Raw genomic sequence first — 20,998 nt, 5'->3', positions numbered from 1 at the left:
CGACTTGCTAACTTGTAGTTATACACCTGCTGTATTCAACGAATCAGCAAGTCGGAAATGTCCTCCTAGTTCTGACTAGCATGTGAACGCGGCATCAGCGAACTCTGTTTTCCCCATAGTTGCGCATGTGTTGGTTTTGTTACTTAACAACTAACTCATCTATGCCTCTTAAGGGGACGTAATCAGATAACATTACTGAGTTTGGGTAATCCTACTGAGAACAATTTTGGACCTGTAACGGATTACATTTAGAAAGTGACTTACCCAACCCTGTTTATATCATACTGTGCTGTATGTACACTACTGTACTGTAGACAAAGTCCCATTAATATTTTTGCTGTTTGAACTCCAGAACAGATGGTGGCGCTAACGCGGATCGACTGAGGAATCTAACCCGGAAGAAGAAACATACTAACGTTGATAGTTAGCTAGCTTGGTTATTTTCCAAGTGTGTGAAAATGTGTCCGATATCATTTGATACGGTTTAAAGTAGATTTTGATATTGCCAAACACGGACTATAAACGTGGAACCAACGATGTTACCAACCACATTTCCTTTTCTTTTTATTTTTGGGTCTAGGAAAGTAAGTTAGCTTGTTAGCTAAAGCCTAGCTTACTAACTCGCTAACTTAGCTAGTTTTCAAACAGTTCTGCATAGAAAGCAATGAACTATCTAGTTAATGTGGGCTCGTGGTGAACGGTCAGTGGAATGATGACGGTGATTTCAGAATAATCTGCTATAATTCAGTGCGCTAACTACATCATTCCTAGGAAGCTATAGAAGAATTCATGATGGATGAGGTGAGATAGATGGAGGACTAGTACCATTGAGGACGTTGACCATTTTGAAGTAATCAACTGGGTGGGACTTCCTGTGGGTTACGGAAGGATCTCATAATTCCATCCAGGTCATCAGAAGGGGTCAGCCAATTAATTATATTTGTGAGCAAACGTTCCAAAACTGCAGGTGGCAGTGAATTGCCAACCTTGGCTTTATATCTGTTCAAACAACACACTTTAGGTGGCAGTATGCACCCTTCCAGTTTGTTTACCAACTCATAGAAGTAGAACAATAAAATTGACTACTTCAAAATGGAGATAGCCTCAATGGCGCTGCCCATGCTCTCAGAGATGCCATAATAGAACATATACAATGGTGCATCCTCTATGAAATGACTGTAGCTAATGTTAGGTGGTTAATGCTAAACCAGTCTGGATGGCGTTGACTAAAGCCTGTCGCATGCTTTCCAGTCAAAATAATGTGAACATGTATTATGATGAACATTTGTGATGTTCAAGCACGCTTTTTCTTTTCTTGAGGCAAGTTGAAATTTGGTTACTGAAGTCTACGCCCCTTCGTCGGTGATTGGTCAACAGTATTACCAAATCTTTTTTATAACTAACCCAAGATCGACCATAGCCTGTCGTTTCCAATGGGAGAAAATGTATCATAGTTTTCAGAACAAGCAAAGAAGTGGGCAGAGCCAAACACGAGCTGGTGAGATCCTAGCATTTATTTGCATATTTGCGTTAGGGAACGTCTACTCTTAAGTGCGCGTGTGCTCAACACCAACTTTGGCAAAGGGTAAAGTCAACAAAACGCAGTCCACTCTGTTACAGATTCTAGTTTTGGAAACAGAATACTGAATGGAGATCAAATGTTTAATCGATGAGAAAATTTGCAGAATGTCGGCCAAAATCCATCTCACTCCATCTTCTCCCACAGCCGGACACTGGGTTTCCTCTCGTCACCATATTTGGTAGTGTGGAAACGCCAACCGGAGGCTTCACATTTACATTTACAGTGTTGTAAAAAGCAACCAATTGTCATAGTTGAATAAAAGTAAAGATACCTTAATAGAAAATGACTCAAGTAAAAGTGAAAGTCACCCAGCAAGTATTTGGTTTTAAATATACTTAAGTATCAAAACTAAGTGTAATTTCTAAAATATACTAAAGTATCAAAAGTGAAAGTAAAAATAATTTCACATTGTTTATATTAGGCAAACCAAATGGCATGATTTTTCTTGATTTTTTTATTTACTGATAGCCAGGGGCACACTCCAACATTCAGACATCATTTACAAACTAAGCATTTGTGTTTAGTGACTCCACCAGATCAGAGGCAGTAGGGATGACCAGGGATGAATTGGAAAGTGCATGAATTGAACCATTTTCCTGTTCTGCTAAGCATTCGAAATGTAACAAGTACTTTTGGGTGTAAGGGAAATGTATGGAGTAAAAAGTACATTATTTTCTTTAGGAATGTAGTGGAGTAAAAGTAAAAGTTTTGAAAAATATTAATAGTAAAGTACAGATACAAAAAAAACGTATGTAGTACTTTAAAGTATTTTTACTTAAGTACTTTACACCACTGCTCATGTATGCATCCTGGCTCATTGTTCTTTCTCCTTGTAGGAACGGGATTCTTCAATTAAGTTTTTGTTGTCATTCAACTAGAGATGACTAGTTTTCGTGCATATTTTTCCACTTTAGAAATACTGCACCAAGTATCTTAGCTAGATATACAATTCTGCGACTAAGACCTCGGTAAAGACGTCTAAATTATTAATTACAGATTTCTTCATTTATCTTAGATTAATTCTGACTATTTTGAGGAATTGTTTCTGGCTATGTATTTGCTACAGTGGCTCAAGAGGGACAAACAACAGTAATATTGCCTTTCTCTAGTTTTTCAATGAAAGGTGTTTATGGAGATTGGGAACAGAGACATTCACTTCGCTGATTTCTGCTCGGAGCAAACCGAGCCTATGTAGGCAGACGCATTTAAGCGTAAATCGTAGTCCAAAGACGCTGAGGCGCGACATCCCATTGTGACACAGCTACGCGGCTCTGACACACAGCGGGGAGGGGGGGGGGGGACACACAGCCCGAACGCATGCCTTCCCGCAATTTCAACACAATGGGACGCAATTCAAAAAGTATTAAAGCAAACGTTCTAGAACACTGCGGTGCGTACGCGTTTTGGAACCCTGATAAGCGCAAGCGGTAGCTGATGATGAATGTTGCTATTTTATAACAAGTCATTCTTTATTTTAGGATTCTGCTGACCCATCCGACCCCCCTCTCTCCTGCTCCACTGAACCCAACCCTACAGAGTCACTGGTTCCTGAACATAGAGACATCGACAACTGCAGTGAAATACCCAGATTTAACATTGTAGTCAAAGAGGAGGAAGACTGGGACATGGATAATACTGGTAAATATTACTATAGTTACTGAATTAATAATAACAATGGGATTATATAGTTCTGTTCCATACAGTGTTTCCCCCAGGATTATTTTCACAAGTCTTACATCTAGACGTTCCGCTAGCGGAACACTTGCTCCAATATCCAATAATAGGTGTGGCGCGAAATACAAACTCCTCGAAAATCCGAAAACTTCCATTTTTCAAACATATGACTATTTTACACCATTTTAAAGACAAGACTCTCCTTTATCTAACCACACTGTCCGATTTCAAAAAGGCTTTACAGCGAAAGCAAAACATTAGATTATGTCAGCAGAGTACCCAGCCAGAAATAATCAGACACCCATTTTTCAAGCTAGCATATAATGTCACAAAAAACAAAACCACAGCTAAATGCAGCACTAACCTTTGATGATCTTCATCAGATGACACTCCTAGGACATTATGTTATACAATACATGCCTGTTTTGTTCAATCAAGTTCATATTTATATAAAAAAACAGCTTTTTACATTAGCATGTGACGTTCAGAACTAGCATTCCCACCGAACACTTCCGGTGAATTTACTAAATTACTCACGATAAACGTTTACAAAAAACATAACAATTATTTTAAGAATTATAGATACAGAACTCCTTTATGCAATCGCGGTGTCCGATTTTAAAATAGCTTTTCGGTGAAAGCACATTTTACAATATTCTGAGTAGATAGCTCGCCATCACGGGCTAGCTATTTTGACACCCACCAAGTTTGGTACTCACCAAACTCAGATTTACTATAAGAAAAATTGGATTACCTTTGCTGTTCTTTGTCAGATTGCACTCCCAGGACTTCTACTTCAATAACAAATGTTGGTTTGGTTCCAAATAATCCATAGTTATATCCAAATAGCGGCGTTTTGTTGTGCGTTCAAGACACTATCCGAAGGGTAACGAAGGGTGATGCGCCCGGTGCGTTTCGTGACAAAACATTTCAAAATATTCCATTACCGTACTTCGAAGCATGTCAAACGCTGTTTAAAATCAATTTTTATGCGATTTTTCTCGTAAAAAAGCCATAATAGCTACTGCTGTGATTGTTTTTCCCCACCCACTCCAAGCCCCCTGTTTGAAGCCAGCGGTCCATGATTTGCAAAGAGCTGAACCATGGTTGTCTGAAGCCGGTCTCATTGGTGTGAAGGACGGATCCCGCATACCCAGCCCTCTACTCTGCCAATGGCACCTGGCTGTTGACTACTGCTAGAATCTCTCCTGTTGTTGGACTCTGGCCTTTTACCACCTGCACAGCTGATTTGTTGTGAAGACCATAATAAATATTTGGTTTACTAACTACTTTTTTTTTTTTGTAGTTAGTAAACCAAATATTTATTATGGTCTTCACAACAAATCAGCTGTGCAGGTGGTAAAAGGCCAGAGTCCAACAACAGGAGAGATTCTAGCAGTAGTCAACAGCCAGGTGCCATTGGCAGAGTAGAGGGCTGGGTATGCGGGATCCGTCCTTCACACCAATGAGACCGGCTTCAGACAACCATGGTTCAGCTCTTTGCAAATCATGGACCGCTGGCTTCAAACAGGGGGCTTGGAGTGGGTGGGGAAAAACAATCATAATAGACTGAAAATGAAAACATGGAGTCGTCTCGTGCACACGCGCGCCAGTCTCATTGTTCTCAGATCGACCACTTACCAAATGCGCTACTGTTTTTCAGCCAGGGCCTGCAAAGTCAACGTTCTGGCGCCTTCTGAGAGCCTATGGGAGCGTTAGAAAATGTCACGTTACAGCAGAGATCCCCTGTTTTGGATAGAGATGATCAAGAAGGCCAAGAAATGGTCAGAGAGGGCGCTTCCTGTTTGGAATCTTCTCAGGTTTTGGCCTGCCAGATGAGTTCTGTTATACTCACAGACACCATTCAAACAGTTTTAGAAACTTTGGAGTGTTTTCTATCCAAAGCTAATAATTATATGCATATTCTAGTTTCTGGGCAGGAGTAATAATCAGATTAAATCGGGTACGTTTTTTTATCCGGCCGTGAAAATACTGCCCCCTATCCATAACAAGTTAAGAACAAATTCTTATTTACAATGACGGCCTACCCCGGCCAAACCCGGACGACGCTGGGCCAGTTTCTACTGGTCATTGTTTTCAGGATGGTTGTATTGGTGCTAGCTAGATACCAAGCTAAAGCTAGATACCAAGCTAAAGCTAGATATCAAGCTAAAGCTAGATACCAAACTAAAGCTAGATATCAAGCTAAAGCTAGATACCAAACTAAAGCTAGATACCAAACTAAAGCTAGATATCAAACTAAAGCTTGATACCAAACTAAAGCTAGATATCAAGCTAAAGCTAGATACCAAGCTAAAGCTAGATACCAAGCTAAAGCTAGATATCAAGCTAAAGCTAGATACCAAGCTAAAGCTAGATACCAAACTAAAGCTAGATATCAAGCTAAAGCTAGATATCAAGCTAAAGCTAGATATCAAGCTAAAGCTAGATACCAAGCTAAAGCTAGATACCAAACTAAAGCTAGATACCAAACTAAAGCTAGATACTAAGCTAAAGCTAGATACCAAGCTAAAGCTATGTACCAAACTAAAGCTAGCTACCAAGCTAAAGCTAGCAAGCTACCCCAGAAGTTGCGGTCGAACATATAATGCTTTATTACCAACGCAGTATTGTAAACACATCGTTCGTGGCCGGTGTTGGCTTGTTTGCAGACTTTTTTTGTACAGCTTTGACAGTGCTACTGATAGTAGTGGTGGCGCTTGACTTGCAAGTGCAAATTCAGAACACATAACATTCTATAATTGAACTGTGTTATTTGACGTGTCAAATTAAATGCTTATTTTTTGATACACAAAGACCCAAACGGCGTTCCATAGTATGTCGTGAAGCTAATAGCAGTGACGCTATTACTGTGTAACTCCGGTAGGGCAACATGTGTACCGGTGCTCAACCAGTCAGCGAAAGCCAACATCACCCACGACAGAGAACGATTGATTGTCAAGGGCAATGAATTCCATTATCTTGGCGTGAATGGATTTCGCTTTTGAGTTGTCTCGCTGAAATTGTCTTACTCTTTCAAATGACTGCTCAACTTGTTGACTGTTCGATCCACACAGCAGTCATTGTGGGCTAGGTTAGGAATGCTGTGTTGCACATGTAGCACAACATTTTACATGTACCTACGTTATATAGGTATGCACGTCAGCTTTGACATCAGTTTTGCACATCGGCGTTAAACTGGTTAGCATTTTTAGCTAATATCGTCCGATTCCGATATGTTCATCGATTATATCGTGCATCCCTAATTTGTCATTTAACTTTTCTTGTCCTATTGTAACAGGAGAGAGTCCTAACTCTAGCTCTAGTGAAGAGGCATCAGCAGAACAACACCAGGAGAATCCTACTGCTAACGAGCCTTGGCGATGCCCCCAATGTGAAATGGAGATTGCTCACCCATCCAATATCAACAGACACCTAAGAACTCACACAAAACCTGCTAAGGAGTCTTCTGTCTGTCCAGTATGTGGAAAAGACTTTGTTCACCCCTCCAAACTGAAGAGACACCTCCGAGCACATACAGGAGAGAAGCCTTACCAGTGCTCTGTGTGCGGGAAGCGATTCACACTTAAGCCCCACCTGGAAAGACACCAGATGACCCACCCTGGAGAGAAGCAGCCAGACGCGACAAAAAAGCACCCGTGCTCCGATTGTGGAAAGGAATGTTTCTCTGCATATGAACTGAAGATGCACATGAGAAGGCACACAGGGGAGAGACCTCACCAGTGCTCCTACTGCAAGATGAGCTTTGGCTGTAAGGGAACTCTATCGAGACACGTACGACGCCATACAGGAGCACCCACACCAAAACCTTACCAATGCTCACAGTGTGGGAAGAGATACGAGTCACCATCGAGGCTCAGGCAGCATCAGACTATGCACACTGGAGAGACACCTTACGAGTGCTCTGATTGCGGGAGGGGTTTCGCTTCGACCGAAGGTCTTCGCAAACATCAATGCAGCCATGCCAGTAACCATAGCAACCAGTGTACACTGGGAATTCCAGATACGGCGTCATCAGGCAGTCAAACTATGAATATCAAGATCAAAGACGAGGAACAGGAGCTGGCAATTAATGTCAAAGAGGAGGAGGAAATTGGTGTTTTTGTCAACACTGATAGAGAGAAACCTTACCAGTGTACCACCTGTAAAAATGCCTTTGTTCACCCTAGCTCTCTAGCAAGACACAAACAATCCCACACTAGTGTCGCACAGTACAGCTGCTCAGAATGTGGGAAGGAATTCAGCCAATCGTGGACTTTCAAGATACACATGCAACAGCACACCGGAGAGAAACTGCACCACTGCTGTCAGTGTGATAAGAGTTTCTCAGCTTTGTCACTCCTCAGAAGACACCAGCTAGTTCACACTAGGGTGAAACCTTACCCCTGCTCTCTCTGTAGGAATAGATTCTCCTCATCAGCAAACCGATCCAGTCAAAGACATCATGTCCATGCCAAAAATGTAGCTGCTTCTTACCTGAACCAATCTCATGGACAGGGATCACAACAGCAGGTGTCTATTCTAGTACTTGATGTGAAAGAGAAGGAGGAAGATCCTGCTTTTGGTGAGCTAAAGTGTTTATTTTGTTGCGTAGATATGTAATGGGTCCATACTAGCGACCTCTTGCTTAAGCTTTTCCCATGAGAAAACATAGCCCTATGCTAACACGACCAGCTGACAGCATGAGAAAACGTAGCCCTATGCTAACACCACCAGCTGACAGCATGAGAAAACGTAGCCCTATGCTAACACCACCAGCTGACAGCATGAGAAAACGTAGCCCTATGCTAACACCACCAGCTGACAGCATGAGAAAACGTAGCCCTATGCTAACACCACCAGCTGACAGCATGAGAAAACGTAGCCCTATGCTAACACGACCAGCTGACAACATGAGAAAACGTAGCCCTATGCTAACACCACCAGCTGACAGCATGAGAAAACGTAGCCCTATGCTAACACCACCAGCTGACAGCATGAGAAAACGTAGCCCTATGCTAACACCACCAGCTGACAGCATGAGAAAACGTAGCCCTATGCTAACACCACCAGCTGACAACATGAGAAAACGTAGCCCTATGCTAACACGACCAGCTGACAACATGATTATTTTCCTCTAACAAATTCCACAGTAGCCAATATTTTTTTTTAACATATTGTGTTTTATATATATTTCTACACTATGAAGTTGGAATAATACTGTGAAATTGTGAAAATGATGATAATGCCCTTTTAGAGTAAGAGCTTGTTGTAGAAATCCTTCCACAGGGACACTCAAAGCCAATCTTAAATGAATCACTCTATTGTCAGCAAGCTGGAGGGTCACAGTCAAACTTAGATGTATAAAGTACCTGTCTGAAGTGAGCTCTAACGGGGCAGTGCTGTTTAGTTCCCTTCTATACTGGTTACAGACACGTTACATAGGCATAGGTCATAGGGTTGGTTCCTGCATGTGTCTGGCACTCTCTCCTATCTTCACTTATAGAACGGCCGGATGTGATACCGGGGTTTCTGGGTGTTCTGACAAATAGTCTAAAGGAGGAGGTATTGATGCTCAATGACCATCCTATTTAACTACTGCTGTACACACCTTTTCTATTCATATACTGTCTATACACAACATCCTATGTAACTACTGCAGTACACACCTTTTCTATTCATATACTGTCTATACACACCATCCTATGTAACTACTGCAGTACACACCTTTTCTATTCATGTACTGTCCATACTGTCTATACATACATTTACATTTTAGTCATTTAGCAGACGCTCTTATCCAGAGCGACTTACAGTAGTGAATGCATACATTTCATTAAAAAAAATGGTACTGGCCCCCCGTGGGAATCGAACCCACAACCCTGGCGTTGCAAACACCATGCTCTACCAACTGAGCCACAGGGAAGGCCAACATACCATTATATATATATATATATATATATATATATATATATATATATATATATATATATATATATATATATATATATATATATATATATATATATATATATATATATATATATATTCCGGACTGTTCTGGTACATTTTGGTGGGATTTGTATGTATTGTTGTATATTGTTAGGTAACACTGCACTGTTGGAGCTAGAAACATTAGTATTTTGCGGCACCTGCTATAACAATGGCAGAATACTCTGTGTACACAACCAATAAAATGTTATTTGATTTTAAGTGGAACAACCTTGATTCGGAGGTTTAAAATATCCTTCTGGTGGTTAGTGTAGGGCTAACTGTGCCAGGTTATCTCATGGGAAAAGCTAACATGTAGCATTTTCAGGAAAAGTATGGACCCTATAATTTTACAATATTTATTTTCTGTTTAGTCAGGAACAAACATTTTGACTTAGTCAGGGTGTTGACTAATTTGAGTTAATCCATACTTATGTCGTTACCACAGCAGAGAGACCTGACCACTGTTCTGACAGTGAGGAGTGTCCCTCTACATCAGGAGTAAAAAAACGATTTAGTGAGAAGGGAATTCTGAACAAACACCAGAAAGTACACACTGGAGAGAAGCCATACAGTTGCTATGTGTGTGGGAAGAGTTTCTCTTTATCGTCAAGTCTCACAAAACACCAGAAAATGCACACAGGAGAGAGCCAAGCCACTGGACAGAGATCACAACAGCAGGTGTCTGTAGCTGTAGAGGAGAATGATCTCAGTCTGGTACTCAATGTTAAAGTAAAAGAAGAAGAAGAGGAGGAAGACCCTGCTTTTGGTGAGTTCAATGGGGTTACTTTGTACTATTTCTGTTTTACAATCCATTTATTTCCTTTTGAGTTATTCAAAGTAGGAGAAACATAGTTAAGTAGTCAGGAACAAACAGTTTGACTTAGTCAGGGTGTTGACTAATTTGAGTTCATCCATACTATCTTTTTCCCATAGCAGAGAGACATGACCACTGCTCTGAGAGCGAAGCAAGTCCCTCTACATCAGGAGAACCTGAACAAAACCAGGAGAATCACACAGCTAAGAGCGCTCAATGCTGTTCAGTGTGCGGACAAGACTGCAAAAAGTTATCAAAACTGCAAATACATATGAGGATACACACAGGAGAGAAGCCTTACCCCTGCTCTGTGTGTGGAAAAGGTTGGCAAAGGTTATCAGACCTTCACAAACACACGAGAACACACACTGGTGACAAACCATACTCCTGCTATGTGTGTGGGAAGCAATTCAGTGAGAGGGGCAACCTTAACAAACACCAGAAAATACACACAGGAGAGAAACCTTACCCCTGCCCTGACTGTGGGAAGAGGTTTGCTCAAACAGGAGCCATGAAAATACACCTGCTGAAGCACACAGTACTCCTGAAACACAAGGGGATGCACACAGAAGAGAAACCTCACTCTTGCTCTATATGTGGAATGACTTTCTCTACATCGTGGAATCTCACTAAACACCAGAAAAGACACACAGGAGAAAGGGGTCATGTCTGTGATGTCTGTGGGAAAGGGTTCTCTGAATCCACACACCTGAGGGCCCATCAGAGGACGCACACTGGAGAGAAACCTTACCAGTGCTCTGACTGTGGGAGGGGCTTCTCACAATCAGGAAGTCTGAGAAGACATCAGCAGATCCACTCCAGAGAGGCTGGCCAGGTCCCTGATGCTAGCCTGGTCCCTGCTGATGGTGATGCTCTTGATCCACCGACTGACTGTACCTACAACGACCATGTGTCAATGTTACCTGAGCACCTCGAGGGCCTCCGTCAGATACCTGGGATTAGTGATGCCTTAGAGGAACTGCAGGTAAAAGAAGAAGTTGGTGGTGGTCTGATCAATTCTGATGGAGAAGAAGTTGGGTTGGATCATCATGGTAAGTGGAGGTCACATTCTCTCCTTTTCTTCATTAAGGGTGCGTTCATTCATTCCACCTTATGGATTCAATAGGAATGGAGTGATGTAAGAAACTCCCTCTAGTCAATGCTTTCACTGACCCAGTATTTTGTAAATCCATGAGGGGGAGTGAGCAGGTGTACAGTTTGGGGACAAATGGTGGGGAATCAGACTGCAGTCAAACAACAATACCATAAAAATAAAAATCCTAGGAAGGGTTTGGAACCTCTAACCCTGGCAATTTGACTGGTAAACTCATGGGTACATTCACAATGGCTGCCTGGTATTGTGATGCAGTCATTTCCTGGCATTGTGATGCTGGATTGCACTGCTAACATTCACTCTCAGCCGTATTTGCTTGCATTGCTGGTCCTGTATTTTAGAATTTGTCTGCATATTATGCAAAAATGTATGGGATATTAGAATCCTCTTGTCCTAACCTGGGTATCTTCAGTCCACCCATTGTGACATCATTGAATTGAATGATTGGATTCTATTTCTATGAACGATCCAACATTAACTAGTGTTCTGCTTTGTTTAACCCATGCTTTGTTATTCCCATAGGAGAGAATAACCAGTAGGAGAGTCCGTCTACATCAGGAGAACCTGAACAACAGCAGGAGTACAACACAGCTAAGAGCTCTCACTGCTGTTCAGTGTGTGGAAGAGATTGCCAAAACCTTTCATCACTGGAAAGACACATGAGAACTCACACAGGAGATAAGCCGCAGACAGAGCAGGGTTTATCTCCTGAATGCGTCCTGAAGTGATCATTCAAGGTGGATGATTGAGTAAAACTCTTCCCCCCACACAGAGCAGGAGTGGGTTTTCTCTACTGTGTGTAACGTATGGTGTCTTTTTAAGGCTGAAGTGAAAGCAAAGCTCTTGTCACAGTCGGGGCAGGCATAAGGTTTCTCTCCAGTGTGCACTTTCTGGTGGTTTCGAAGATGTATTTTTTCACGGAACTACTTCCCACAAACAGAACAACAGTTGTTCTGTCTGTGTGCGTGGGAAGCAGTTCCGTGAAAAAATACATCTTCGAAACCACCAGAAAGTGCACACTGGAGAGAAACCTTACGTCTGCTCCAAATGTGACAAGAGGTTTGGTTTCGCCTCAGCATTGAGAAGGCACCAGTGGTTCCACACAGAAGAGAAATCTTAATCCTGCTCTGTGTGTGGGAAGGGTTTTATCCTACAATCACGCATGAAGGAACACTTCCTGACGCACTCAGGAGAGAAACCCCACTCCTGCTCTGTCTGTGGAAAGAATTTCAGCCGTCCAGATCAGTTAAAGGACCATTATCTGCAACATGCAAGGAAACCCCACTACTGTTTTGTGTGTGGGAAAAGCTTTGCCTTGTCTAAACAACTGCTGAAGCATGAGAAGACTCACACAGGAGAGCGATCTTACAGTTACTCTGTATGTGGGAAGAGTTTCAGCGAGAAGGCGTATCTTGAAGACCACCGGTCAGTGCACACTGGAGAGAAACGACACCCTTGCCCTGATTGTGACAAGAAGTGGGAGGTGCTTCGTCCCTGCGTAAACACAGACTGTTGCACATAGACGGGAAATCCCACTCCTGCTCTGTGTGTGGGAAGAGTTTTTCTGAAGCACTTTACTTGAAGGAGCATTTCCGGACACACACTGGAGAGAAACCTTACTCCTGCTCTGTCTGCGAGAAGAGTTTTGCAAGATCAGCAGGCCTTAAAGTCCACCAAAGAGATCATACAGGAGAGAAACCTTTTAGCTCTGCTAAATGCAGCCAGAGCTTCATTAGTTCTCAAAAATTTCAGAGACATCAGAAAACTCATGCTGGTTTACCACCTGTTGAGTTTCAAAACCCTGTTTCAAGTGAAGGAGAGAGGGAGGGAGAAGATGAGGGAGAGGAAGTTGGTGGTCTGATTCATTCAGATGGAGAAGAGGTTGGTTGGGATCTTCATCGTCTCGGTAAGTGGAAGCAGAACAGCCATGAATTACATTACAGTTTTTGCCGATTGCTTACACACTGAAAGTGAATGCTTAGACAAAAGCATCAAAACCTTAACTTTTGTAACCATGCCTTAAACAAAGGCACCAAAAGTACAAACACATTTTCTGCTTTGCACTTTGTTTGTAATTCTGCAACACACTTTGCACTTTGTTTGCCTGGCATTCTGCAACACACTTGCAAAACACTACACACTGTGTCTTATATTAGGCACTAAGTTAAAGAATGAAATCTCTTGCAATCATTGGGAAAACACTTATATTAAAAATGCAAAACATACCTGAAATTGGCAACACCCACACACACACTTGAAAACACTTGTGTGTCAAAGACGAGATGTGTAAATTTTGTGTCCGAAGGCCATTCATTTAACATAAAAAGATAAATATGAATTAAAATATAATATTAAATCACTCAACTCTTACCCATCTTTTGACCCAGAAATATTTGTGTTGCAAACTATTAAATTAAGGGAGTTATTGAGCCCTAAAGTGTCAAAATGTCTTTCAGTGTAACTGTCTGGGTTACAATTCTAATGACAAAACTGTTTTTAAAATGTAGAAATTCATCCTAAAAATATAAATGAACACCCATGGCATAATTGTGTTAGTGTTTGCAACAATATATTAAATAATGGGCGACATACTGTATCTAAAAAATATTTAAAAACTTGAATAACTTTTGTCCGGACTTTGACGCTTCATCAATGTCATTCAGTATAACAAAGGCGAAAAGCCATTTTAAAGCATATCACATGATGGTAATCATGTGACAGTGTGTGACATCACAAAGAAGACCCATTGAAGACCCTCTATCAATGTGATGAGGTGAGTAAATCTCTCTGAAATATTTGATGAGTTCACCTTTTCACCCTCTAGTAACCTTTGTAACAAAAACACATGTCCTTCAGTACAACACAGAAAACATACAATTCATGTTATTATTTTATAAAATCTATATTAAATATGAAAAGTAAGGATAATCTTTATAGGTCAAGGTCATTACTTTATATAGGTGGCCAAGGAACTGCCTGTTAAATATGTTTATGTATGAAATCCGTCCTTCGGTATCACGCTTTTGTCCTTCAGCGCAACAAAAGTTTCATGTTATACCAAAATGTCACCCATTATGCTGAATGACAGTAGCTTTGTTATCCCATGTTTTCACTAGTTTACAACATTTAATCATGCAATATCATGCATATTTACTTGTATGAATACTGAATATTATCATTTTAAACAATTTTATGGCATTTTAAGGTATTTTCAAGGCACATTATCTTTATACTGTAGACGCCATTGTCTAATAAGGAGAAGGCTGCACAGCACAGACAAAAGATTAACGCAGATCCAGTTGCTAGGGAGGAAAGACTAGCCAGAAGAAAAGCAAGGCATTGTTTTCATGGTTTCAGCAACAGAATAGGATACAATAGTATATATAGCTGGGTGGATAACGCTTAACATTAAGTTGGCGGCATTTTATGAAAAGTCGAGACTGTACATGTTTGAATTGAAGTAGTTTGATGGGCATTTTATGTAGCAATTTTGTTTAGGTATCTTCAAATTGCATTTGTGTACCTGCATTGAATAGAAATTGACCAGTTACAGTGTAACAATGCATAATTACAACATTAACGATCATGAATCGTGTAATAATGCACCTTAATGCAACGTAAAGTGTTGCCGCAGGCTCAAATTATAGTAAAGTGATTATTATTAACATTATTAACAAAGGATGAAGTGAAAGATATTTTTTGTAGATTTTTGCATTTTTCTTCAGTGTAAGGCAGGAAGTTTTTGTAAAAAACACATCAAATAAGTGGTATTCAAAATAAAATAATGTTATTTTTTTCTGGGTAGTTATATTTCTGCCAGTGTAAGCATGGATATATAACCTTGTGATTATTAAAAATGGGCATAAAAGAAAAACTGAAAAACGGAATACTGAATGACGTTTTACTAGGGTACATTCATATGAATCACAATAAAAATGAATCATTGGCTTTATTCTTGAACTAATATAATTTTTTGCTACTTTCAAAACCTTATACGTCTTTGACCCTTATACAGTAATTGAACACCAATTAGTCTGAGCCTTAGCACTACAAATAGACCTCAGGTAAGCTCACCTCTGTTGTGAGAACTTTGGGCAGTTCACCTAGGGGTCATGATATGGACTGTTCAAATGTTTGATGTATTAGAATAATTGATTATGCTTATGTTATATTAATAGAAGTGGAGGGATTATAAGACCCCTCCCTCCTTACATGTATAGGGTCATAGACTACAGATTAACAATATATATACATTTAGGTTTTAATTTTGTTCCACAGTTGTTTTCTAATTCTCTCTCTCTGCCTCATTATAAAGAGGGCCCTCTGAGAAATGTGTGACTGTGAAGAAGGAGCTCTGCAGAGGAGTGGGGGAGATAAGAGACTAGTCAGACATTCCACAATAAATCAACTTGGGGGAGTGGACATTTACTGCTGAGGCCTTAGAAAACACTGGAACTATTGTTTCTCTTGCAAGTTAGTATAGCTGTGTATGCATGGGCTTGGTATGAGGAGTAGCAGGTAATGACGTATGCAATGACATCACAGGGGTTGACTACAAGCATGATAAAAGCAACGTGGACCTATAGGGCAGACCTCACTCGGAAACATGCGTGCTATGTTCCTGATTGTCAACTTCTGTCTGCAATTGCATTAATAAAGGTTTTTGAATGATTTAATTAAAGACATTGTCATAATGCTAATTTCACCAATGAGCCAATGATTGACAAGGACGAAAAGAACAAACCCAAAGAGCAGCGCAGGGGAAATATCACCTTGTGTGCAGCCATTAGTCTGCAAGGAGTTCTCTATCACCATGCCACCCGAGGTCCCTACAATACTGCACACATAATCATATTTCTGGATGCGCTACATAATACAGTTGTACAGGATGGACCAGAGCAGCCTGGTTTGTTGTCATCTGGGATAATGTTAGTTATCCCAGATAACTAACAGCTCTGGTCAGGGACTGGTTCACCAACCACATAACTTCACAGTTGTATATTTGCCCCCTTACCCCTCAATCCGATTGAGGAATTATTTTCGGCTTAGCGTTGGAAAGTGTATGACCGCCAACCACATGCCTGCCTGCCTCTTCTGCAAGCAATGGAAGAGGCATGCAGAGACATTGAGGTGGGGTCAGTCCAGGGTTGGATACGGCACGCAAGGCGATATTTTCCCCGTTGCCTAGCCAGGGATGACATTGCTTGTGATGTGGATGAGGTGATGTGGCCAGACCCTAACAGAAGGCGGGATCCATAAACCATCCACTCCAGCCCTTACAATCCCTTACAATAATTCTTATTTTTGACCATTGCATGGTAATTTTACAGTAATTATTTTTGTTTCCGTGAGTTTACAGTAACATATTGTATTGATTACTGTACTGTAGTTCTACTTTTCTTTGTGTTTTTTTTGTTGTTGTAAAAACCTGCAATGGCAAAAAAATAAGCTGTATATATTTTTTTCTGAAGCCTTTCTATTTTTGTGTTCATTGAAATGTGAGTAGATGTACTGGACTGGAACAATCTTTCACAGAAGCCTGTATGAGAAAATTAAAAAGGTATACAAAGTACTAAAGACAGCAGTGTTTTGTATAACGTAAATCAGTGTGTTGTTGCTGCTTCGAAAGAGTAATTCAAATGGTGCATGTGTGTATCATTTTGTTGCAAAAATGCCATTTTGAAAAAGGATTGTTAGGTTTTGATTGCAGAGTTTCATTTTGACATAGAAGTGAGATGTTTATCTCCAAGTGTTGTGTCTTATTTGGCTTGTGTGTAGAGTTTTGACACAATGGGCCAAATTCTGCTACAAGTGTCTAAGCAATCGCAAAAAACAGTAATACAATATTGACTTGAACATGACTCTTTTATTTAACTCCATATGAAATCATTTCTAGGTAAAAAATTAAGTACCTTGCTGTGATTGTTTTCAATTAAAATGGTCAAAAAATTGCTTCTTAGGTAAGAGCAACATCTCAAGCAAGGATTTTGCTAGGACTGTCAGGGAGCTATCTGAGTAGGGAGGGGAAAACTGAAAACGAGCAGAGAGGGTTGGAACTCTTTCTTGGTGATGTCACCAGGCAGGCCAAAACTATCCCAGCAAAATAGGCTGAAATTCCAAAATTCAAACAGCTCTTACACTAAAAGGGTATTATCATCATTTCACAGTATTTTTCCAACCTCATAGTGTGGAAATGTGTATAAAAGACAGGAAATCACATTTTTGACTGCACTAGACCTTTTAACCTATGTTTTCTCATTCACACAGACGAGAGTTCGTAGGGGAGAGCCTCTACATCAGGAGAACCTAAAGAAACCTAGGGGAATCTCAAAGCTCAGAGATACAGTTGCTCTGTGTGTTGGAAAGACTGGTAATGGTTATTTGATCTGAAAAGACAAATGACAACGCACACAGGAGAGAAACCATACAGCTGTTCTGTGTGTGGGAAGAGTTTTAGACGAGCAGACCTATTGAAACAACACTTCTGGATGCATAAAGGAGATGCAGGGGAGAAACCTTACCCCTGTTCTGTCTGTGGATTTGACAAGATCATCAGACCTTAACATACACAATAGAGTTCATACAGGAGAGAAAACTTACAGCTGTGACGAATGTGGCCAGAGCTTCACCACTTCTCAGAGTCTTGGAAGACACAAGAAGAGACACCACAGCTCACTTCCCGAGGAGGAACTAGCTGCAGAGGTAAAGAGTGAAGAGAACTTCACTAGTATCAGTGATGAAGAGAAGGAGGAAACCTCTGCTGTGGATGGTAGCTCGATGGAAGGAGGGAAACAAGGACTGGCCTTATATGTCATGATGTAAAAGCTACTGTACTTCAGCAAACAAAGGAAAGGAAGGGTCCTCGACAACAATGACAAAAATCATGGGAAGGGCTTACCAAGACCAACGTCAAAAAGGAGTAATTCGAGGCAGAAAGGAGTTGTAGCACTCAACAAAAAAAGCAGTGTGATTTATTTTAGCTTACTTTAATCCATTGTACAGGATTATAACAGTTTGATGTCAAGATGACCTCTTCCTCAGAGTGACCTGACCATTACACTTAACTCCTATTTATAGCCTAGTGGCCCATTGAGACACAACAATGTAAGAAAATAATAATAATATGTTTCAAGGTCAAATAAATTATTTTATTTTTTATTTAACCTTTATTTAACTAGGCAAGTCAGTTAAGAACAAATTATTATTTACAATGACGGCTTACCCCGGCCAAATCTTAACCCGGACGACGCTGGGCCAATTGTGCGCCGCCCTATGGGACTCCCAATCACGGCCGGTTGTGATACAGCCTGGAATCAAACCAGGGTCTGTAGTGACACCTCTAGCACTGAGATGCAGTGCTTTAGACTACTGCGCCACTTGGGAGCCTCACAATGGCAAATTAAAGCCATGAAAGTAAAAAGTTTGGACACACCTACTCATTCAAAGGTCTTTATTTATTTTTACTATTTTCTACATTGTCCTTGATGACAGCTTTGCACACTCTTGGCATTCTTTCAACCAGTTTCATGAGGAATGCTTTTCCAACAGTCTTGAAGGAGTTCCCACATATGCTGAGCACTTGTTGGCTGCTTTTCCTTCACTCTGCGGTCCAACTCAACCCAAACCGTATCAATTGGGTTGAGGTCGGATGATTGTGGAGGCCAGGTCATCTGATGCAGCACTCCATCACTCTCCTTGGTCAAATAGCCCTTACACAGCTTGGTGGTGTGTTTTTGGTCATTGTTCTGTTGAAAAACAAATGATAGTCCCACTAAGCGCAAACCAGATGGGATGGCGTATCGCTGCAGAATGCTGTGGTAGCCATGCTGGTTAAGTGTGCCTTGAATTTTAAATAAACAGTGTCACCAGAAAAGCACCCCCACACCATCACACCTCCTCCTCCTTGTTTCACGTTGGGAACCACACATGCGGAGATCATCCGTTCACCTACTCTGCCTCTCACATAGACACGGCGGTTGGAACCAAAAATCTCAAATTTGGACTCATCAGGCCAAAGTACAGATTTCTAAAGTCCATTGCTCGGGTTTCTTGGCCCAAGCAAGTCTCTTCTTCTTATTGGTGTCGTTTAGTACTGGTTTCTTTGCAGCAATTCGACCATGAAGATCTGATTCACGCAGTCTCCTCTGAACAGTTGATGTTGAGATGTGTCTGTTACTTGAACTCTGAAGCATTTATTTGGGCTGCAATTTCAGGTGCAGTTAACTCTAATGAACTTATCTTCTGCAGTAGAGATAACTCTGGGTCTTCCTTTCCTGTGACGGTCCTCATGAGAGCCAGTTTCATCATAGCGCTTGATGGTTTTTGCAGCTGCACTTGAAGAAACTTTCAAAGTTCTTGAAATTTTCTGGATTGACTGACCTTCATGTCTTAAAGTAATGATGGACTGTTGTTTCTCTTTGCTTATTTGAGCTGTTCTTGCCGTAATATGGACTTGGTCTTTGACCAAATAGGGCTATCTTCTGTATACCACCCCTAACTTGTCACAACACAACTGATGGGCTCAAACACATTAAGAAGGAAAGAAATTCCACAAATTAACTTTTAACAAGGCACACCTGTTAATTGAAATGCATTCCAGGTGACTACCTAATGAAGCTGGTTGAGAGAATGCCAACAGTGTGCAAAGCTGTCATCAAGGCAAAGGGTGGCTACTTTGAAGAATCTCAAATATAAAATATATTTTGATTTGTTTAACACTTTTTTGGTTACTACATTATTTCATATGTGTTATTTCATAGTTTTGATGTCTTCACTATTATTCTACAATGTAGAAAATAGTAAAAATAAAGAAAAACCCTGGAATGAGTAGGTGTGTGTCATCTTTTGACTGGTACTGTGCATGTAACTATCTTGGCATTTTAACTATAGACTCTTACCAATGTATGGATTATGGTGATTCACGGCAGACAGAAACACTTTCACAATAATCCTCCCCACTGGGCTTCAACTAGTCCAGGCAGCTTTAGCCACAAAAGACAGAGCTGTATTTAGGACAACATTATTATTGAGACCTGTAGCTACATGTTGTCCATGATAAACATATGACTAAATCCAATGGATCTTTCAAATGTCCACGGTAACAGAGAGCAGGAGGTGCCATTTGACAGAGAAGCCTTGAGTGACAGAATGGACTCTTTCTGGTGAATGTTCAAACCCCCTTATTATCTCAACCGATCATGGCTTCTTCTTCGATGAGGTTTAACAGCAGTTGGTATCCAATAAATGTTGCATTACCGCCACCTACTGGACTGGAGTATAACTCCCTTATACTTTGCTTGAAAAAAATTAACAAATTCCCTACCATCTAAAACTCAGTAAGAAATGTTAAAAATAAACCACCCTACTCTATTTTTATCTATTTAAATCTATTTACTCCTACTTCAGGCCAAATACCTCTCTGCAGCTGCCACCACAACAATGTTCTGTGACTTATGTTCCATCCCTGCAGTACAGTTGATAACCATTGCTATAAATGCTAAAAATCCAATCTTACTGAAACATATATCACTCCTCGGCCTATCCCTCTGGACTGGTACAGATCTACTACTCACACCACTCCTCTCAGGATCCCTACCCCTTGACCCATCTTCCTCTACTTTCTTCACTGCGTCAGCATACGACACCTTCTGCACTACTCTAACCCTGGAAACCTCAACCTGCCTCTCTCGCAAGGGACATCTGATCCCCAGCTCCATGGGCACCCCTACAAAAAACACATACCACTACTTTCCCCGATGCTACACATTCCTTTGTCGGCAGGTAGGAGCGGCAGGTAGCCTAGTGGTTAGAGCGTTGGACT

The 20,998-nt window shown here is 40.9% G+C and overlaps 1 protein-coding gene and 1 pseudogene across 2 annotated transcripts; both read left to right on the top strand.

Annotated features, from left to right (window-relative positions):
• Positions 1–417: 417 nt before the first annotated feature.
• LOC106564127 (uncharacterized) lies at positions 418–20,005 on the top strand. Its single transcript, XM_014130133.3, has 6 exons — positions 418–801; positions 3,061–3,220; positions 6,558–7,841; positions 9,696–10,016; positions 10,184–11,116; positions 11,701–20,005. Exons 1-6 carry the CDS (start codon positions 790–792, stop codon positions 11,715–11,717), a joined length of 2,727 nt encoding a protein of 908 aa, XP_013985608.3. The 5' UTR covers positions 418–789; the 3' UTR covers positions 11,718–20,005.
• LOC145859348 (uncharacterized) lies at positions 11,891–20,005 on the top strand (annotated as a pseudogene). Its single transcript, XR_014379547.1, has 3 exons — positions 11,891–11,915; positions 12,084–13,084; positions 17,446–20,005. The product of XR_014379547.1 is annotated as an uncharacterized LOC145859348 (transcript).
• Positions 20,006–20,998: the final 993 nt, after the last annotated feature.

The sequence above is a fragment of the Salmo salar genome, chromosome 12 (assembly GCF_965601325.2).
Source record: "Salmo salar chromosome 12, fSalSal1, whole genome shotgun sequence".
Lineage (NCBI taxonomy): Eukaryota > Metazoa > Chordata > Actinopteri > Salmoniformes > Salmonidae > Salmo > Salmo salar.
The sequence above is the reverse complement of the archived record's forward strand: the minus strand, read 5'-3'. Positions and strand labels throughout refer to the sequence as shown.

Bases quoted from the DNA above. Each gene is read 5' to 3' on its own strand.
- LOC106564127 (XM_014130133.3), top strand. The intron at 3,221-6,557 runs GTAAATATTACT...CTATTGTAACAG, and splicing joins CTGGGACATGGATAATACTG to GAGAGAGTCCTAACTCTAGC. The intron at 10,017-10,183 runs GTGAGTTCAATG...TTTTTCCCATAG, and splicing joins GGAGGAAGACCCTGCTTTTG to CAGAGAGACATGACCACTGC.